The sequence below is a fragment of the Typopeltis vanoorti genome, chromosome 18 (genome assembly GCF_054136105.1).
Source record: "Typopeltis vanoorti isolate ZY-2024b chromosome 18, IOZ_Tvanoo_1.0, whole genome shotgun sequence".
Taxonomy (NCBI): Eukaryota; Metazoa; Arthropoda; class Arachnida; order Uropygi; family Thelyphonidae; genus Typopeltis; species Typopeltis vanoorti.
The window spans coordinates 111508064-111528637 of record NC_143566.1 but is presented as its reverse complement, the minus strand read 5'-3'; the positions used below and the strand labels follow the sequence as shown (position 1 = coordinate 111528637).

At 38.9% G+C, this 20574-nt stretch overlaps 1 protein-coding gene across 1 annotated transcript in view; it reads left to right on the top strand.

Annotated features, from left to right (window-relative positions):
- Positions 1–20574, top strand: part of LOC150097074 (uncharacterized) — a 376162-nt gene that overhangs the window by 239273 nt on the left and 116315 nt on the right. The window contains exons 10-11 of the mRNA XM_090408120.1: positions 896–1012; positions 14593–14712. Coding sequence (XP_090264246.1) covers positions 896–1012; positions 14593–14712 — 237 coding nt within the window. The remainder of the gene's footprint in view (positions 1–895; positions 1013–14592; positions 14713–20574) is intronic.

Genomic DNA, 20574 nt, shown 5'->3' with positions numbered 1-20574 from the left:
TGGTTTGAAATATCCAGAGCAGGAGCATAACTTTCTCCAAACCTTTCCAAGATGGCACATGTCCAGATGTGGATTATGTAGGTCAAGAGATTTGCCTTGCATTTAGAGTGGCAGAATACTTACTAGAGAACATTGATTAGCTGGAGAACTTCCATGTGGTCAGAGAATTGACCGTTAATGACCTTGTCCATTATTTTAGATGACGGAAGTTGGTTAATAGTGTGGTGGAATGCTATTATCTTCATTTTATGAATGGGCTGAATATAAGCTTGTTTAGATGACAGCTAAGTTTAAAAAAAAGCAGTGAGAGAATCCTCATCACCGATTAGCTTTGCAAACCTATAATGGCCTTTCTTCTGCTGATCCAACCTCATTGTAGTTACCATGAGGCTTTGCAAGCACCAGAAAAAATATTGGGATTTGTAAAACTTTTTTCATCTCATTTCTGGTTACTGTGCATTATTTCTATCATACAAAATCTATAATGAGTTCTATCCAATATTGAAGGATAAAGTATTTGACACCATAGGTAACAAAAGTTTTTTTGCTATCAAATGGTGTTTAATATTTATTCTAGATTTCTCAAATATTTTTTTTGGGGGGGGGGGAGAGAAGAAGCAGAAAGCTGGCTCTTGGTGCAGTAGAAATTTATATTTTATTTTTGATTTATAGGTGCTTGAATAAAATGACTGTAGGTGCTAACTAATGTGTGTGTGTATGTGCATGTGCATATTAGAATAAAACTAATATTGGAAATGCTTACTGTCAGGAGGTCACTCTGTTTCATGGTGGTAGATATCATAAAAATGCATTAAAGAAAAAAAATGATACTCCATTTCATGTTTTCTTACCTGTTTATCATATAGAGATCAAAACTATTTAATTTTTCTTTCAGAGTGAAAATGGTGCTCCAGTTTTGTATTTTGTACTACAACAGAGAAATGATGCAATGATTGACCTTTTTATTAAGTATGGCTGTCGAATTTATACTGTAATGAAAGATGAAGAAGGAGTAGGTATAATTCTTAAATTACGCACGCGCGCGCGTTATGTACTTAATAAACAAATTTGTGTATTTATAAGGCTTGCAAAGACATAGTCAGACTTTGCCTTCTTTACCATGGCTGTCATCTTGGTATGTACTTGATGCTACTTGTGAACCTGCTTCTTCTGATAACCTATCCAAAACATTTTATATTTGTGATTTTACTCATTCATTAAACCAATTTGCTAATATGCTTTGGATACTCCTTGACTATTTCCCATGCAATGTTGACTTCTTTAGAATTGCTCATGCCAAGATACTTGTTAAATTGACTTCTAAGTTTATTGTAAGATACCTTGTTACAGTATGCTATGTCTGTGTACCTGATACAGATTATTTCAGATGATCTTGATGATCTCATCTTTGGTTACACTCTCCCATCATAATTATGGGGAGGGGGATCCAAATAGCCACAAGCACTCTGTGGGATAATGCACATACAAATATCAGAGGATTAGAAAACAAAAACTTTCCTCCCCTTCTTAAGCACAGTAAATAACATTTTTCACATGCCTATCTGAACATTCACCATTATTGATATAACATTCTTTTCTCAATTCCTCTCTTCCACTGTTTAAGTGGAAAGCAGAAAATGACATCTATGGGAGTGATAATTTTCCTGTGATATCCACTTTAACATAAGTAACCAAGTACTGCATCCCAGAAATTACAATGGAAAAAATAGATCAGACTGACTGGAACACATTCATCCATAGTAGATTCTTCATCTTCTGTTACAAGCTTTCACGTCTGTAATATGAGTCAATGAGTTTAAAGAGTGGTATGATAGACTTTGTGTTTCTTAGGGGGGGACCTCCCCTTGATGAGTCTTGACAGACTTTATGTTCTTAGGAAGGACCTCTCACGATGAGTCTTTTGACTCCATGGAGGCCTGAATAATAATAATAATAATATCCAAAATTTTCAGTTGGTTTCACTTTCTTCCAAATCATGTGGAGTGTCATATGTACAGCAACCAATAAAGCTCAAAACAAAGACTGAGATATCTTTTGCAGATACTTCACTTCAGGAAACTTCTTTTCAAATGCACTTGTGCATGTTTGGGACAAAATCCAGAAAATAAAGGATGAGTCTAATATCTCATATCCAGAGATATACGACTCAGTAATCCCTGAAACACAATGGATGTGCGATTACTGATTCAAATGTATTTGTAGATACCTCCTTCAAATTCCTTAACCTGAAAAAGAAAGCAGAAAAACATCCAAAATCTCTCTCTCTCTCTCTCTCTCTCCTTATGTAGTCTGGAACTCAAAAGTTGTTTCTCAAACAAGCAGTTTGAGAAACAACTGAAATCTGCTTTTCTTCATTATAGCAATTTTTGTAGGATAAAATGACATCCATTATGAGGTCATCCACTTAGGCACTGTAAATGAGTTTAGGTTTTCATACTAACCCAGAACCAAGTCTTGAACAGTGTTTGGTAGTGCTAATAGGGCACTACCAAACACTGTAACATGGGCAGGTCATATCGCATCGTCCGTCGCGCAGGTTACCAAGGGACGCATTCAGGTTTTAGGCAGAGGGACCCATTAGAAAAATATGTTTCAAGTCTCCCTTAGACACCATTCCTCAGCACTCTGCTAGAGGAAATTCTGCCAATGGGCCCACTACCTGTTTGGGGAGGTATTTAGGAGCAGCATAAAGAAATAGTTCTGCAAAAGGATGGAAATGACAACGGCACCAGACTGTGGCTTTAGGCAACTAGAACATCTTTTCTCTGACAGGAAAGGAACTGGTCGAGGAGGCCAAGTGCTGCCAACTAGATTTAGTCGGGCTTTCTTCAACCAAGAGGCTCTGGAACTGTCTACCTGGATGAGGGGTGGAAGCTCTACTACTCTGGTGTGAGCCCGAAAATGTCTGCTCAGGCTGGTGTGGGGATATTCAGCTGTCAGACTGTGTTGCTGAGTGGATCCCATTGGGAGCATGGGTATGTGTTAAGGCTCCAAATGAAAAACCACAATTTGCATCTAATCTGGAGTCAGAATACTCTGCCTTCTTAGAGGAAGTGGATGCTGCTTTCGACAGGGTGGCAGACATGGAATCAGTCCTGCTAATGGGTGACTTCAGTTGGAACAGATGACCAGACATGGAGGAGTGTGGTTGGGAGGAATGGAGGCCCTGACCTTAACGTGAATGGGTTGAAATGATTGGACTTCTGCTGTGCTAACAGCTTCTCCATAATGAATACCTTCTTCCAGCACCGAGAAGTCCATAAGTATACCTGGTACAGGGATACACTTGGACAAAAGTATCTGATTGACTTTAGTCTCAACAGACCTATTTTCCTCAGGTCGTTCATGTGAGGAGAGGGACAGAACTGTCAACTGACCACCACCTTGTTGTCTGCACTCTACAGCTACAGAAACCAAATGCTACCATCACTGCTGGTAGATCGAAGAAGCTATACCGCGTGAAATGGGAGGCGTTGGAAAATGAGGCTGTGAGGAAGAATTTTTCAGATGACATTTCCTCCAGGTTCAAAGAGATTCCCAAGCATACTGCAGATGTTGAGGAGGAATGGAAGCTGTTCAGAACAGCTGTCACTGCCTCTGCACTCATGCTGTGGCAGAAAGCGGCTCGGCATGGCAACGGGCAGTGAGAAAAGGACACCTTGGTGGAACCAAGCAGTCTAGAAAGCTGTCCTGGCGAAAAAGGAAGCCTACCTAACATGGCTTAGGGTCAGGTCACCTGAGATGCGTATTCAGTACACTGAGGCCTGAAAAGCTGCTGCTGAGGCAGTAAAAACAACAAAGCAGAAGGCTTGGGAATCCTTTGGAGAAAAATTAGACTCATCCTATGCAAATGCAAACAAGGTATTTTAGCAGACCATCTGCCGCCTTTGAGGGAGGAAATCATGCACAGCTAGGGTAATTAAGTCCCCTGATGGTGCACTTTTAACAACCGAGAAGGATATCCTCCTCCTCAGATGGAGGGAATGCTTCACCCGGATGGCCGGGCAGCTGTGGACATCCAAGAGGTGCAGATTGGGGCGATGACTAGTCTCACAGCAGAAGAGGTCCATTTAGCAATAAAATCGCTAAAATTGGGCAGGACTGCTGGTGATGATGAAATTCAGCCTGAAATGCTAAAGGCCTTAAATTGAGACGGTGTTCTCTGGCTGGCTTGAGTTTGTCAGGCTGCTTGGATATCTGGGCGAGCACCAAAGCAGTGGCAAACAGGCATAATAATGCCAGTCTTCGAGAAGGTTAGACCAGAGAGATTGCAGCAACTATCATGGCATCTCTCTCTACTCAGCCTGCCTGGAAAAGTATATGCTAGGTGCTTGGAAAGAAAGTGTAGAGGCATAGTTGAGTCCAAGTTCCAAGAAGAATAATGTGGCTTTCGTTCTGGTAGAAGCACAACTGACCAAATCTTCACTTTAAGGCAAGTCTTTGAGAAATCTTGGGAATATGCCAAGAATGTCTACACATGTTTTGTGGACTTGGAGAAGACATATGACCGAGTTCCTCGGGATAAGCTTTGGCAAGTAGGTACAGGAGTATGGAGTGGATGGCCAACTATTAACTGCCATCAAGTCCCTGTACAAATGCCTGGAGTTTTGTGTCAGGGTGAACAATGCAAAGTCTGAACCTTTCACAGTCTCTGCCAAGGGTGTTTTCTGTCACCCCTCCTTTTCATAATATTTATGAACTGGATTGATAGGCACATCTGAAGCAGTGAGTGTGTCAAAATTGGAAGATGTAGCATTGAATGTCTGCTTTTCAGATGACCTAGTTCTGCTTAGCTCTTCCACAGATGACCTCCAGCAGACCCTGGATAGGTTTGTAGCTGTTTGTGCAGAAGCCGAGATGAAGATCAGGGTGGCCAAAATGGAAACATTTGTAGTCTCAAGACAACCATCTCAGTGCACTCTACATGTATGTGGAGTCCCACTGAGGCAGGTGGAGAAGTTTAAATACCTTCATGCCATATTCACAAGTGCTGGAAAGTGGGACGTAGAGCTAGATATTCGAATCGGCTCAGCAAGCGCAGTATTGCTGGAGCTTGGCAGTTCAGTAGTATTGAAGCTGTAGTTAAGCCAGAAGTCAAAGCTGGCTGTCTTCAATGCAGTTTATGTCCCCATCCTCACCTATGGTCATGAGAGCTGAGTAATGACCGAAAGAATGTGGACACAAATCCATGCGACTGAAATGAAGTTCCTTTGAGGGGGGTTGCGGGGCTGACAAGACTCGACAGAGTCAGAAGCTCTGCAATTCAGGAAACCCCTTAATACTCAGCCTCTGCTTCTTCGTGTTGAGATCACAGTTACGATGGTATGGGCACCTTGTCAGAATGCCACAAAAGAGGCTCCCCCAGCAGGCCCTCTTTGCCAAGCCAAGAGGGTGGAAGACCAGGAACTTGCTGGATAGATTATATCCAAAATCTTGGGCGGACACGTCTAGGAGTCCCACCAGAACACCTGAGCTTGGTGGTGGAGGTTCGTGACCATTGGATGTCCCTCTTGCAGCTGCTGCCCCCACAGCTCAATTAGGAAAGGTGGGCCTTGAAGATGGATGAATGAATGGATAAAATTAAATAAAAATAACATATCTACCTTACATATGCCTGTTGAAGAACATTTAACTTCAACTACATCATGTTTTTCACTTCTTTGGGTGCATACTAATGTTCCTTGCTCTATCTATACCAACCACTTGTCTGTTCAAGAATTGATGATGGGCTTTATGTTCTGTGACTCTTCCAAAATTGTATGCTCTAATGGTTTGATTCTGCCTACCATCAAGCATTTAGAATTGCAAGACTAGAGTAAATATACACAAAAGATTAAAGTAATAAACTTTATTTGCCAATCTGAAATTTCAACCTGAAATTTACAGCTCATCATTAGTGACAGGAAATATATATATATATATATATAAATAAATTATTGATGTCTGAAATGAAAAGACAGATGAGACTAATATACAGGAGGGTGATAATAATGCGTGCCTTTATTGAGGCATGTGCAAAGTGAGATTGAACCTATAAAAATGAGATTGGTAGTTGGAGGTGCAAGAAAGAAAGTACCAGTGGTAGATGAGTCAGATCAATGATTGCAGTAGAATGGTGGAAAGAAGTATAGTGCTGTATGTGGTATGAGACTCTATGGTGAAAGATGGAAACTATAGAAACATTGACTGGAAGCAGGAAATTACATATGAGTAAGAAGATTGAATTCCTTGAGTTATTCAGGGACAACTACACATACTGGCTACTGAATTAGAAACTTTGATTTAACACTGTGTTGGATCTCTTTAAGACCAAATTATGGCACACATGCAGTTTGGTATAGATTCCACAAGGGGTTGGATTGCATCTATGTCAACAACATACCAGATGTTCACCAGACAGTTCTTTAACTGTCTTAGATTTGACAGAGGACTTTGCTCCTAGATTTGTTTTTCTAACATATCCCATATACATTCTCAATGGGGTTCAAATCCAGGCTTTGTGGTTGCCAGGGAAGATAGTAGAAGTCACTGTCATGCTCACTGAACTGTTGCTCAGTGAGCATGATACAAGAATTGCTCACTGAAAACTGTTGCATCACACAAGAATTGCTCAGTGAGAAATTCTTGTGTGATGAACAGTAGCATTGTCATCCATTAAACAACCATTCCCTGCTGGATAAAATGTCATCATTGCAGGATGGATTTGATTGACAGCAATGTTCAGATATACCTTGGAGTATACCTGACCCTCCAGCAATATCAAGGGACCTGTTCTGTATCAACGGAACAATGCCCACACCATGACACCACCTCCAGAACCTTGAGTTGTGTTTACAAAGCAAGCTGGGTTCGTTGCTTCATGGGGCTCCCACCAAACTCTGCTTGCTATCAGTATAGAACAAGTGTACTGTGACTCGTCAGACCACATAACTTTTTTTCCAGTCTTCCAGCATCCAGTCACAGTGATCCTGAAACCACTGTAGATGAACTTTCCGGTTCTTCACAGAAATGAGGGGTTTCTATATATGCATGCAACTGCCATTACCGATTCTCTTCAATTCCCTGTATATAGTTCAGCAAGATGTGGGTCAGGAACAGCCTTCATTAAATGCTTTGGTCAATTGCTGCACACAGGAAGTTCTCTTTGTCCATACTAGCCTAGTCTTCTCATAAGACAGCGATCTCGTTCCTGACCGACTGTCTTAGGACCTCAGTTATGCCTCTTAGACAAGCACCATGGGTTATTTTTTCACCAATTTAACACCTTGGATATCTCACCTTTTCAGAAACCAGTCAGTTCTGCTGTTTGCAAGTCATAGCTCTAGCCAGATGGGCACACACAATAAGCCCTTTATCAAACTTTTTTCTTTCCATTATGATTAACACTGTTGATGATTACTGACGAGCAGCATTTTTATGTAGTTGCATAGAACATGTGGTGATGCACGTGACCAAGTATTTTGCACATATGCTGTGTAAGTGACATTTACTTATATTTGCATAAAGGTTTTTAATTCAGTTGGCCAGTATGTATTATTGTCTTCGAAGACAAAAATCCAAATAAATTAGTGCCTTGACAGTTACAGATCCATTTGAAACAAAATTATTGATAACAAAAACTCTTCTTTCAGACTATCATAGTATTCTCCATCTCTTCAAGATACATTCTAGGAAATTTTGATGAGAATTTATTTAGCTTTGGTCAATAGATAAATTCCTACATATATAATTAGCCAGCCTGGTTGGCTGAACGGTTAGCAAATCTGCTCTCCAGCCAAAAGGCTGCAAGGGTGAATCACACCTTAGGTATAGATGTTTGTGATTGTCTGTGAAAATACTAGTGGTGAGCAGTAGATGGCATTAGTGTAGATTATGTGGTTCACTGTAGTTGGTGGATTGAGTGACAGAGGGTTGTAGAGTAGGTGTCGTCCCTCAACGAGTCTTGGACTCCTTGGAGTTGTGAAATAATAATAATAATTATGATTATTATTATCATCATGATAGTGCAGAATCCAGGTTTACAGAATATTTTGATAGTACTACATGAAAAACTTACATCATTACTAACTTCCTCAATAATTTTTCCTCCAAGTCAATCTGTCAAGACTCCAACATTATCAGATCTTATATTTCTGTTTTCTAAGGCACTTTTTTACTGTATCAATCCACCCATATCTTGGTCTTCCTCTGGGTCTTTTTCCTGTCAACCTGGCAGAGAACACTTGTTTTGCTAATCGTTCCTCTCCCATTCTGTTTAAGTGACCGTATCACCTGAGATTAGCTCCGCTAACACATCCAGGAATATGTTAGCTCCGCTAACACATTCCTGGATACTAACAATGTCAAGTTCATTCCTAATATCCTCATTTTTAATATGATATTGCCATTGATGCCATCTGTTCACACCCCTAATTTTCTCAGGACTCTCATATCTGTGGTCTCTAGTCTTCGGTCAAGTGTTTTATTTCTAACCCAGCTCTCAGATCCAGAAATTAAAATTAGTTTGAAACTGTCTTATATAAGCAAATTTAGTGTTTAACTAATTTCTCTCTTATTCTAGATAAATTTATTCAGTTGACTTCCTACCATACCTGCTTTGATTGTGTTGTCTATTTCCAGATTTGCCTTCTTCACTAAAAATCATCCCAAAGTTTAACAGTTTATTATTCACATCACGTATACAAATTATACATATTATACTATTCAACTTGTATAATTATGACAATATTTCACAATACAATTCAATGCACAGTACAATGTTACAAAATAAAATTCAAGTATTACTATCATATTCTGTTGGTAGTAACACTTATTTTGGCTATTATTTTATTATGGTTAATAAAAGGTTTTCTCATATGTGCAAGTAGAATATAATATATTTCGATTGGTTTCATAGTTATGATAAGTAACTGATTTAGAGTAATGTAAGTTAGTTAATGCAAATATGCGTAACCAAGCCATAGCCATACTGGTTACTAGAAAAGTAATTAGCTCAAAACAGACACTGAGAGTCCGGGGACCGCACCTAAGAGGGCTCCCTTACTAGTTATAATAATGTACATGTTGATATTTTAATTCCTAATTGAATGAACGAATTTGTGAATCAATACCTTAATTGATTGTGATATATGAGTTATAACGATCTCTTATACTATACGTTTAAAATAATTGTCAACATTCTTTAATCCCATAAGGTAGTTTCTCAATCTTTTTCTGAATACATATTCTGAGGTTATAGATTTAATTTCATTCAGAAGTTTATTATAGCTACTCATCGCAATGTACTCGAAAGATTTATGAAAAATTTCTTTGTTAGCCTTAGGTACTTCCAGCATGTTTCGACCGCAGTGCAATCCATAGTCTACATTATATACCAAGAAACTTTCAGTGTTTCTTTTTACATATAACAGACAACCATAGAGATATAGTTTCTGAAATGGTAGAATATTATGAACAATATACAGATCATTGGTTGAATGTGCGAAGTCAGTAGTAGTTATGGCTCTAATTATTCTGTTTTGTATTCTTATTAATGGAAGCAGATTGTTATAATAGTCTCCTCCCCAACAGGTAATGCCATATTGCAGCGAAGAATTTACCCAGGAATAGTATAAACATCTTAAGAATGCTGCATTTACAAATTTTTTAACATAATATATTCTGTTAATTATGAACCTAAACTTATTTGTTAAGAAAGTGGTGTGGGAGTTCCACTTCAAATTGCTATCGATATGGAGGCCCAAATACTTGACGTATTTGGGCATCCATAAAAAAGTAGCTGAAGTGTTTTATTTGTTCTATAGGTTCTCTATTCACAATTTACTAATTCCTTTTATAACACTCTTTTCACCATTTCTGAACTTTTTCAACAGCCTCCAGAATATTTTGCCACCATCATGATATTTATTTTCTATGTTCTTACCACAGTTAATTTATCCCTTTCAAATGCTGCAGACAAAATTTGAGAACAATAGTCCAAGTGTTTGTTTGATCACTGCTTTATACGATGGAATGACAACTCTTTTAACTCTGCAGTTCATCATCCTTCTCAGCATTGCAGCAATCCTCTGTGTTACCTTCAACACCTTTGCAACATGTTCCCTGAATTTAGGTATCTATCAATCATCCTTCCCAGATCTCTTCCCTTCTTCCTCCAGTACAACTCCTCCAACAGAGTATGCAGTCTCCCATTGATGTATTCTAAACTTCAAGACTTTACATTTTGTTGCATTAAATTGACATTACAATTCGTTTAAATCCTCCTGCAGGGCTATCATATATGCACTATTACTAATGTAAAATCTTGTATAGAGAGAATTTTGTACAAAATTCTTATATACTGATTTTACTTGAAAAGGAAAGTCAATACAAAATACTTGTAGTTTAATTAACATTTTCTATTAATGTTTTGTGTAATCTGGTAAACCATTAGAACGAATTGCTAAATTATTTGACCGCCAACATTGTACAAACAAAGAGATAGCCCAGACAGGATTAGAAATGTAGACCTGAGGCTATCGCCAGGCGTGAAGGTCAGCGAGTTACGGGGTTTTCCCTGCATGACTCAGCTATTTTGTGGGGGGGGGGGAAGGAACCCCTGCAAGAACATCCAGGGAACTTGATCTAAAGAAGTTCCAGAGTCCAACCATTCTAAGGATGGGGGAAGGATATCCTGCTAGCAGTATTTCAATGTCGATAGGAGATTTGTAACAGCAGTGTCGGCCTATCCGAGAAGTCCCATCGCCAAGTTCCTTAAGCGATCTCCAAGAATGCTGTATCGTCGTTGCCATGGAGTAGTGTCTGTTTGCGGTTCTAACGGGAAAGAAGAAGGTTATGTTCATGATCTCTAGGATCTTGAATGCTGAACTGGCTGATACAGGTTTCAAGTAAGATTAATGTAGAACAGTTATGGATTGTGAACCTTAGAGCGGGATTGTCAATTATATAGTTGCTAGCATATTGTAAAATTGTGAAGTCGGAAAACCGCTGTTCTAAATTAGAGCGTAATAGTTATATACAGAGTTCTGAGCATTTGTTAATGTTAAATGTTAAAGAGGAGATTGAATGTGAAGCTTTGTTATAATTCTATTAATGGTCTGAGTTAAATTAAGATCAAGAGTGTATGAAACTTGCCACATGTCTGACGTATATGTGAATGTATATATTTGTCTTTGTCTTTAAGCTCAAGGCTAGAAAATCTGTTTTAATTAATTTGTGAACCAGACACATTCATTGCATTGTTACTTAACTGAGTTGAAAGGAACCAGATAATTTTGATGTGTGTGAAATCCTATTTCTTTTATTTTGTAATTACCATGTCTTAGTATGAATAAATTGTTTTGTTTGTTAATAACTTGCCTGATTTCGACTTACGAATGCACTTCTCATAAAAATATAGAACCTGTGTGTCCTTAAAGTTAACCACAACTGACTAATAATAAGTTTCAAACGTTGCTTGATATAGAGCTGAATTTTAGAGATAATTTTATGTTCCACTGAGCATTTCTCCTACATGTATTAGGAAAGACAAACAATTCCTTTGCACGATCTTTAATGGCACAGTCGTTATACAAATAAATTTTTAAAGATCAGTGTAAGAGAATGCCAACTAGATAGACAAAGGAATCGGTTTCAGCCAGAGGCAATTCCTGAATCTATACGCCACATATGTGAAAGTACCATAGTTACGACCTTGAGAGGGGGGGAATTAAATTGTAGACTAAAGGATGAAAGGGACAAGACTAGCTCAAGCAACGATTACAACTCGGAGTATTGCTGATAATAAGAAAATAAGTAATAAATGAATATTGAAGGATATCAAAAGAACAGTTAAAAGATATGAATTAAATAAATTGAAATAAAAATATATAAAAGAAAATATTTTTACACTAATAACCCTTCCTAACTTCACATCATCTGCAAACAACTGAATATCCCCTTGCAATCCATTGACAATGTCATTGATATAAAGTTTAAACAACATTGGTTCCAGTACTGAGGTCTATAGTACTCCACTTATAACCTTTTGCCTCCTTGATATTGCCCCACCATAGACAACTCTCTGATACCTGTTAAATAGCCAATTCTGAATCCAGTTGACTAGCCTGATATCTAAACCCATGTACTGCAACTTAAATATCGGCTTATCGTGTGGCACTCTGTCAAATGCCTTTGCAAAATCCAAAAAAATGGTAGAATATGCCTTTCCCTCATCAACTGCACTTATCATGTTATTATAAAAAGTAATCATATTACTAAAACAAGAGTGTCCCTTAACAAATCCACGTTGACTCTCAGATAACATTACCCTCATCTGCCCATCGTTGTATATGGTCCATCATTAATTTCTCCAAGATCTTAACAACTACACTGATGAAACACAAACTGATCTATAATTTGACACTTCCAGCCTGCTACTGCCCTTATTCAATGACATTATCTTACCCTCCTTCCACTCCTTGGGTACCTTTCCCATGGCCAGACTTTCATTGAAAAGCCAGGTCAACCGAACTGTCAGTTCTTTAGCACATTCTCTCAAAACCTGTGGCAAAATTCCATCCAGTCCCATTGCTTTATTGACATCCAGAGCACTCAGTATTTGAAACACACACAACGCTTGTACCTCTAAACCTCGAACCTTCCCTATCCCTCTAGTATTAAAACCTGCTTCTTCACAATGAAATACTCCATAAAGTGTTCATTGAACAACTCCACTTCATCAGTCACTCTCTTCTCATTTTTATTCCACAATCATTTCTCCTCCTACTGACCACATAGCTAAAAAATTCCCTAGGAATTTCTTTGGATCTTAAGGCCAATCTCTTCTCATATTCCAGTTTCGCCTTCCTTACCATACTAGTCACTCTCCTGACCTGAGTCTTATATTTTTCATGCATCTGCTCTCCACACCGCTCTTTATATCTCGTCCATAACTTCTTTTTTGCCCGCAGCAATTGTTTGATACTGTTTGTCATCCACTTTACACCAAATTGTGTCCTCTTCTTCACTCATGAAATACAACTTACTATTGCTGCTAACAAATATTCCTTCACAATTTTCCAAGCACTAATGCTATCTTGTCTTTCCATTTCTTCCCTCCATGGAATTGCTCCAAATTGATATCTAAAACTATTATAATCACCTGCCTTATAATTCCACATACATTCCCTTTTCTTTGATACTCTTGCATGTCTATTCATCCTCCATGTCAAAATCACATGGTTACTCTCTCCAACTGGGGGTGGCAGAGATGCCATCTCAGTTATAATCAGCTCTTCTGATACTATGACCAAATCCAAAACTCTTGAACCTCGTGTTCCTTCTACTACATGTTGCCTAAGACATTTGTCCCTCAAGAATTCTAGAAATTCCATTCCCTTATTACTACATGCAGTTTTCTCTTCCCAGTTTATATTGCCATAGGTAAAATCTCCCATAACAATCATTCTTCTTGCACTTGCCAAGGTCATTTGTCTAATCATCTCTTGCTCCTCACCCTCTGTGCTCCTTGGTGTTGTAGCAATACCCTACTAAATATCCTGTCATGCTTACCTCTTCCTCACACCATATGCTTTCAAAATCATTAGTGTCATTGCCCTCCAAAGCCTTCACTCTGAAAGGACATAAGTCATCACTTATCATAAGCAGTACTCCACCACTGCGTTTTCCCTTCCTATCCTGTCTAAAAATGCTGTACCCTGCTATTGATATTCCTGTTATGATATCATCTTCTGTCAACCACATCCCAATAATCTTCAGACAGGCTGATGCTATCAGCACCACCAATTCATCTCCTTTATTCTGGATACTCCTGGCATTAGTACAAAGAATAAAAATGTCACTGTTTCTCTACCTATCATTATACCCTCCAGACTCCACTGGACTCATGACTAGAAGATTATGGGAATTCATAAGAACCAATATGGATGGCTGCTGACATTGGCTATTATTATTATCATAAATTTTCATGCTATCATATGTGCATGTAATTGAAACCTAAAAATACAATTTTAGAGTATTCAGAGATATAAGGTTTTTTTTAAAAAAAAAATTCTAGTATGACATTACACTTTTCCAGACTTTGGATGTAGAGAGCCCATCATTGTGATTCAGCCTGGGCTAACACAGTAGGCTTTGGAACTTTCTTGAATAAACATTTGCTTTTATTGATATCTGTTAATTTAGATTTCCAGAAAATCTGACAGTTCTTTCTCTTATGTATCAGGACTAATTTATCTTATTTTAGTATGTAGTAGACATATTTTATTCATTTCTTTTAAGGTCACACAGTGATCAGCATTCATATTTCCAAATTTAGGAACACAAAACTCTTTCAACACGTGTGTTTTGTGTCCCTAAATTCAGAAATATGAATATTTTATTCATCTCTACTCTTTGGAGTTACACAAATTTAAAAGTAAACAAACAGATTACAATAAGATATTAGTTGATAACAACATAAATCCACTTTATTGCTTTGTTGCTATAAATTGTTTTTGTTGTTTTGTTTTCAGTTACGTTTAGGATCATGTACGGTACCATTAAATGATTATAATTTTTTTTCTTTTCTAGTATGACATGCCTGTGTTTTTTGCTGCCCTTAAACCAGATATTCCTGTAAAAATTATTGAGAGTTTATTACCTAAAAATCAAGTAAAGCAAGAAGAGCTACTTTATAGAATTATGTATAAGGTAGGATTAAAACAAGTCTTTTAATGTGCTAATCATTGTTAATCAAATAATTTCAATTTGTTGGCTAAATATATCATTATTTTCTACTATTATGTATCTTCAAGAGACAGATATATAGGATACTATAATAGTATCCTATATATCTATATAGTATCCTATATATAACCACACTCTGCTAGTAATGTTTATTGGAAAGGGAGTAGTACCGACTGCTGAGTCAGTATGTATGTTCGTAAGATCAAAACAGCTGTACGAATAATCCATTTTTGGGTGAATAGTCCATTTTTTCCCCGTTTTTCTACGTTGTTGAGTGCTAAATTGTTTCTCTGAATACGAGTGTACTTCAGTGGTTGTTTTTTGGAAGTTAGTTGCTGTCGCGATATAATATATTTTGGTACCGTCGGAATCTAACGCGTAACGGTGGAAGACAAAACGAAGCTAAGTTACTGTATTTAGTTATATTTCATTTTATTTAATTATCTTTAGTACTTAAATGTTCTGATGTTTGTACTTTTTTTTTTCCCTCTTATTTATTAATCGAATAATTATTAAAGATTATGCTACTCGGCAGTAAGGAATGATGGTGGATTCAGCAGCAGTCGCAAGTGGCGTGACGCCAAGTCCTCCGCCATTTAAGAACTCAATTATTAGCAATATCATAAGGGACTTTGTGGCATGCAGTACTTGCGGCATGCATGCGTCTCGGGAATTACATATGTGGCTTGTTAAAGAGAGTGGAGAGCGTATGTGTGCAAAATGTAGGCAGTTGGAGGAAATAAGTACATTAGATATATCGATATCTGACTTTGTTGCTCCAGGAACGGGGAATGAATGTAGGAAGACAAGTAGTGTGATAGGAGAGAATGAGAAAATAATAGTTGATAGTGTGGAAGGTGTGAGTGACTGTGAAAGTTTAGGAGATGGTTTTGTTTGGGAGAGTGAATTTAGATTAAGAGTGACTGACCTGCAGAGGGAGATAGATGAGTTGAAAGAGGAGGTGGAATGTCTTGTGAATGAGAGCAGAAGTATGAAAGATAAGATCAGGAGAATGGAAGAGATAAATGCAAGGCGAATCAGAGTAGGAGAGAGAGAGAATTTAGGGAGTATGAGTGAGAGATATGGGGGTGCTAGAAGAGGAGAGAATGGAAACAGTAGAAGAGAGGGAATGCTAGCAGACGAGAGGATTGAAACAGTAGGAGAGATGGAATGAGAGAGAGAGAGAGATATGGAAGTGCTAGAAGAGGAGAGAATGGAAACGGTAGGAGAGATGGAATGAGAGAGAGGTATGGGAATGCTAGAAGACGAGAGGATGGAAACAGTAGTAGGAGAGACAGAATGAGAGTGGGATATGAAAGTGCTAGAAGTGGAGAAAATGGAAACAGTAGGAGAGAGGGAATGAGAGAGATGTATGGGATTGCTAGAAGAGGAGAGAATGGAAACAGTAGAAGAGAGAGCTATGGGAATGAAAGAAGAGGAGAGAATGGAAACAATATGAGCGAGGGAATGGTAAGAGGTATAATGTATGGCGACTCAATGATCCATGGTGTTCAAGATAGGATGCGTGAGGAGTGTTTGCCAGGAGGAACAATAGAAAGGGTGGCTATAGCAATTAAGAGAGGTGAAAGGGTGGATGAGATGATTGTGATGGTAGGAACGAATGACTTGAGTGGTAATGTAAGTCGGGCAGCGAGAGATATGAGATTTTTACTTGAGACTGTACGGAAGAAGACAGAGAGAGGAAAAATAGTGTGCGTGTTGCCTAGGTATGATAATGATGAGCTGAGCAGAAGAGCAGTGATATTGAATGGCATAATAGCGAGAATGTGTGACAAGAGAGGACTGGTATACATGGTTGCTTGGAGTGCGTTTGAGGAAAGAGAGGAATTGTATGCGAGAGACCGTTTACATTTCAATGAGGAAGGACATAGGCATCTGGAGAGATTGCTGTTCTGAACGAGTCAGTGTGTCCCAGGGAGGATGATAACAGGGGTGGCCTCTTGTGGGAATGGATACTTGGGAGAAGGGAGACAATGTCAGGTAACACTGAGCCCAGTGGAGTCTAGAAGGAATAATGCTGGGTATAGAAACAATGGCATTTATATGCTTTATACTAATGCCAGGAGTATCCAGAATAAGGGAGGGGAATTGGTGGCACAGATAGCATCAGCTTGGCCAAAAATTATTGCGATCACTGAGACGTCGTTGACAGAAGGGGATATAACAACAGGAATAGAAGTCGCTGGGTATAGCATTTTTCGTCAGGATAGGAGGGGAAAGCGTGGTGGTGGGGTACTGCTTATGATAAGTGATGACCTATGTCCTCTAAGAGTGGAGAATTTGGAAGGAAGTGAGACAAATGATTTTGAGAGCGTATGGTGTGAGGTAGAGGTAGGCAAGACAGGATATTTAGTGGGGTGTTGCAACAGACCCAGGAGCACAGAGGATGGGGACCAGGAGATGTTTAGACAGCTAAGTTTGGCAAGTGCAAGAAGAATGATTGTTATGGGAGATTTTAACTTCAGTAGTATAAATTGGAATGAGGAAGATGCATGTAGCAATAGGGGAATGGAATTTCTAGAATTCTTGAGGGACAAATGTCTTAGGCAACATGTAACAGAGGGAACAAGAGGTTCAAGTTTTGGATTTGGTTATAGCATCAAAAGAGTTGATAATAACTGAGTTGATGTCTCTCCCACCAGTTGGAGAGAGTGACCATATGGTGTTGACTTGGAAAATGAATAGACATGCAGGAGTATCAAAGAGACGGGAACTTATATGGAATTATAAGGCAGGTGATTATAATAGTCTTAGACGTCAACTTCTGGAAATTTCATGGAGGCAGGAATTGGAAGGCCGGGATATCACTAGTGCGTGGGAAATTGTGAAAGAATATTTGTTATCAGCAATGGTAAGTTGTATATCACGAGTGAAGAAGAGGACGCAATTTGGAGTAAAGTGGATGACAAACAATATTAAACAGGAATTGCATGCGAAAAAGAGGCTATGGAAGAGATATAAGGAGACAGGTGAAGAGATGCATGAGGAATATAAGACACAGGCCAGAAGAGTGACTAGTGTGGTAAGGAAAGCAAAACTGGAATATGAGAGGAGATTGGCCCTAAGATCCAAAGGAAATCCTAGGGAATTTTTTAGCTATGTGGCCAGTAGGAGGAGAAATGACTGTGGAAGAATGTTATTGTGGGATAAAAATGGGAATAGAGTGACTGATGCAGAGGACATAGTGGAATTGTTCAATGAACACTTTATTGGAGTATTTCATCCTAGAGGAGTCAGTTTTAATGCTAGAGGGATAGGACTGGTTCGAGGTCTGGAGGTACAGGAGGAGAATGTGTTTCAGATACTGAGTACTCTGGATGTCAGTAAAGCTGTGGGACTGGATGGTATTTCACCACGAGTTTTGAGAGAATGTGCTAGGGAATTGACAGTGCCTTTAACATGGCTTTTCAATGAAAGTCTGGCTTTGGCAAAGGTGCCCAGGGAATGGAAGGAAGGTAAGATAGTGCCATTACATAAGGGTGGTAACAGACTGGAAGTGTCTAATTATAGACCAGTCTGTGTGTCATCAGTTGTTGTTAAGATCTTGGAGAAAGTAGTGAGGGACCGTATACAGCACTGGGCAGATGAGGGTAATGTTATCTGTGAGAGTCAACATGGATTTGTGAAAGGGCGCTCTTGTTTTAGCAATATGCTAGCCTTTTATGACAAAGTTACAAGAGCATTAGATGAGGAAAAGGCATATACTGAAATTTTCTTAGACTTAGCAAAGGCATTTGACAGGGTGCCACATGATAAGCTGATATTTAAGTTGCAACACATGGGTCTGGATGTCAGATTGGTCAACTGGATTCAGGATTGGCTGTCTGATAGGTATCAGAGAGTTGTGTATGGTGGAGCAGGTTCAAGGAGACAGAAGGTTAGAAGTGGGGTCCCACAGGGCTCAATACTAGGACCTATATTGTTTAACCTTTATATCGATGACATTGCCAGTGGATTGCAAGGGGATATTCAGTTGTTTGAGATGATGCGAAGCTGGGAAGGATTATTAGTAATAGTGCAGATGTGGTAACCCTGCAAGAGGATTTGAATAAGCTAGATAGATGGGCAAATGAATGGGGATGTCAGTTTGATGCAGCAAAATGTAAGGTCTTGAGGTTTGGGAAACATCGATGGGATGCTGCATACTCTATGGGAGGAGTTATACTGGAGGAAGTTGGGGAGAAAAGAGATCTGGGGTTGATGATTGATAGAAAAACCTGAAGTTTAGAGGTGGTGAAGGTAACACAGAGGATTGCTGCTATTATGAGAATGACACTGACCTGCAGAGATAAGAGGGTTATCATTCTGTTGTATAAGTCTCTGATCAGACCACACTTGGACTATTGTTCTCAGATTTGGTCCCCAGGATTTGAAGGGGTTAAATTAACTGCGGAAAGGATACAAAGACGGATGACAAAGATGGTTTCAGGGCTGTACAAGGATAGTTATGAGGATCGGCTGAGAGAATGTGGACTGCAGAGTTTGGTGGATAGAAGAAGGAGAGGTGATATGATTGAGACTTTTAAACTGTTGAGAGGTGGTTACAGGGTTGACACTGGGGAGTTCTTTCGCTTTGTTGATCAGCGGGAAGGAGTGATGACAAGAGGCCATCCCTGGAAGTTACAAAAGGAAACTGTGAGCAAGAGGGTGAGGAGTGGTTTCTTTGTGTGGAGGGTGGTTGAGCCATGGAATGCATTGCCTGATGGAGTGGTGGGAGCGAGAACGGTCAGTGAGTTTAAAGAGTGGTATGATGGACTTTGTATTTTTCAGGGGGGACCTCCCCTCGATGAGTCTTGACAGACTTTATGTCTTAGGAAGGACCTCCCTCGATGAGTCTTTTGACTCCTTGGAGGCCTGAATAATAATAATAATAATAATAATAATAATAGTCTAATACAGTGTTTCCCAAGCATTCATATCTGGGAACTTCTTTTTTTTTTTTTTTCCAGTATAATACAGGATTTTTTAAAAATGGTGCGGACTGTAGTTCATATGCATGGGAAGATGTTGCAGATCTTTATATAGAAAGGCTGAATAAAATAAAGGATAGAGTGCGGGCATGTAGGAAGTGCGATATTCTGATGGACCACAAAAATGGTGCAGACTGTAGTTCATATAAATGGGAAGATGTTGCAGATCTTTATATAGAAATGCTGAATAAAATAGAGGATAGAGTATGGGTATGTAGGAAGTGCGATATTCTGATGGACCACAAAGCTTGTTTAAATAAGGAACATGGCATCATAACTGAAACAGTAACTGAGGAAGATTGTACAAATCTTCAGAAAGTGCATAGAAATGATAGCAAGGAAAAGAGCTCAATTTATCTCTTTTCCTAGCTATCACTTTCCTTGCTATTTTTCTTACCGTCAATTGCACTCTGTTGACACACAGTGCAGTTAATTTCAAAGGAGTAAAAGGAAAAGAAGATTGTACCATTCATTAGGGATGTGGCAGAACCTGAGCATCAAATTATAGGCCAATCTGTGTGTCACGTGTAGTGGTTAAAGTGCTGGAGAGCAGTGAGAACCAGAATTCAAAATTGGGTTGACAACAGTGGTATTATCTTTGATGACAGCATGGATTTCTTAAAGGGAGGTCACGTTTTAGTAATCTGCTTGCTTATTACAATAAGGTGGCAGGTACATTGGACACAGTGGTATACTTAGATTTTGCAAAGGATTTTGATGGATTACCACATAATAAGTCGATAGTCAAATTAGAGCAGATGGAGTTGGAATACTGCATTGGATTGGAAACTGGCTATCTGATAGGTAGTAGCAAGTTGTGTGTGGGGGAGCAATA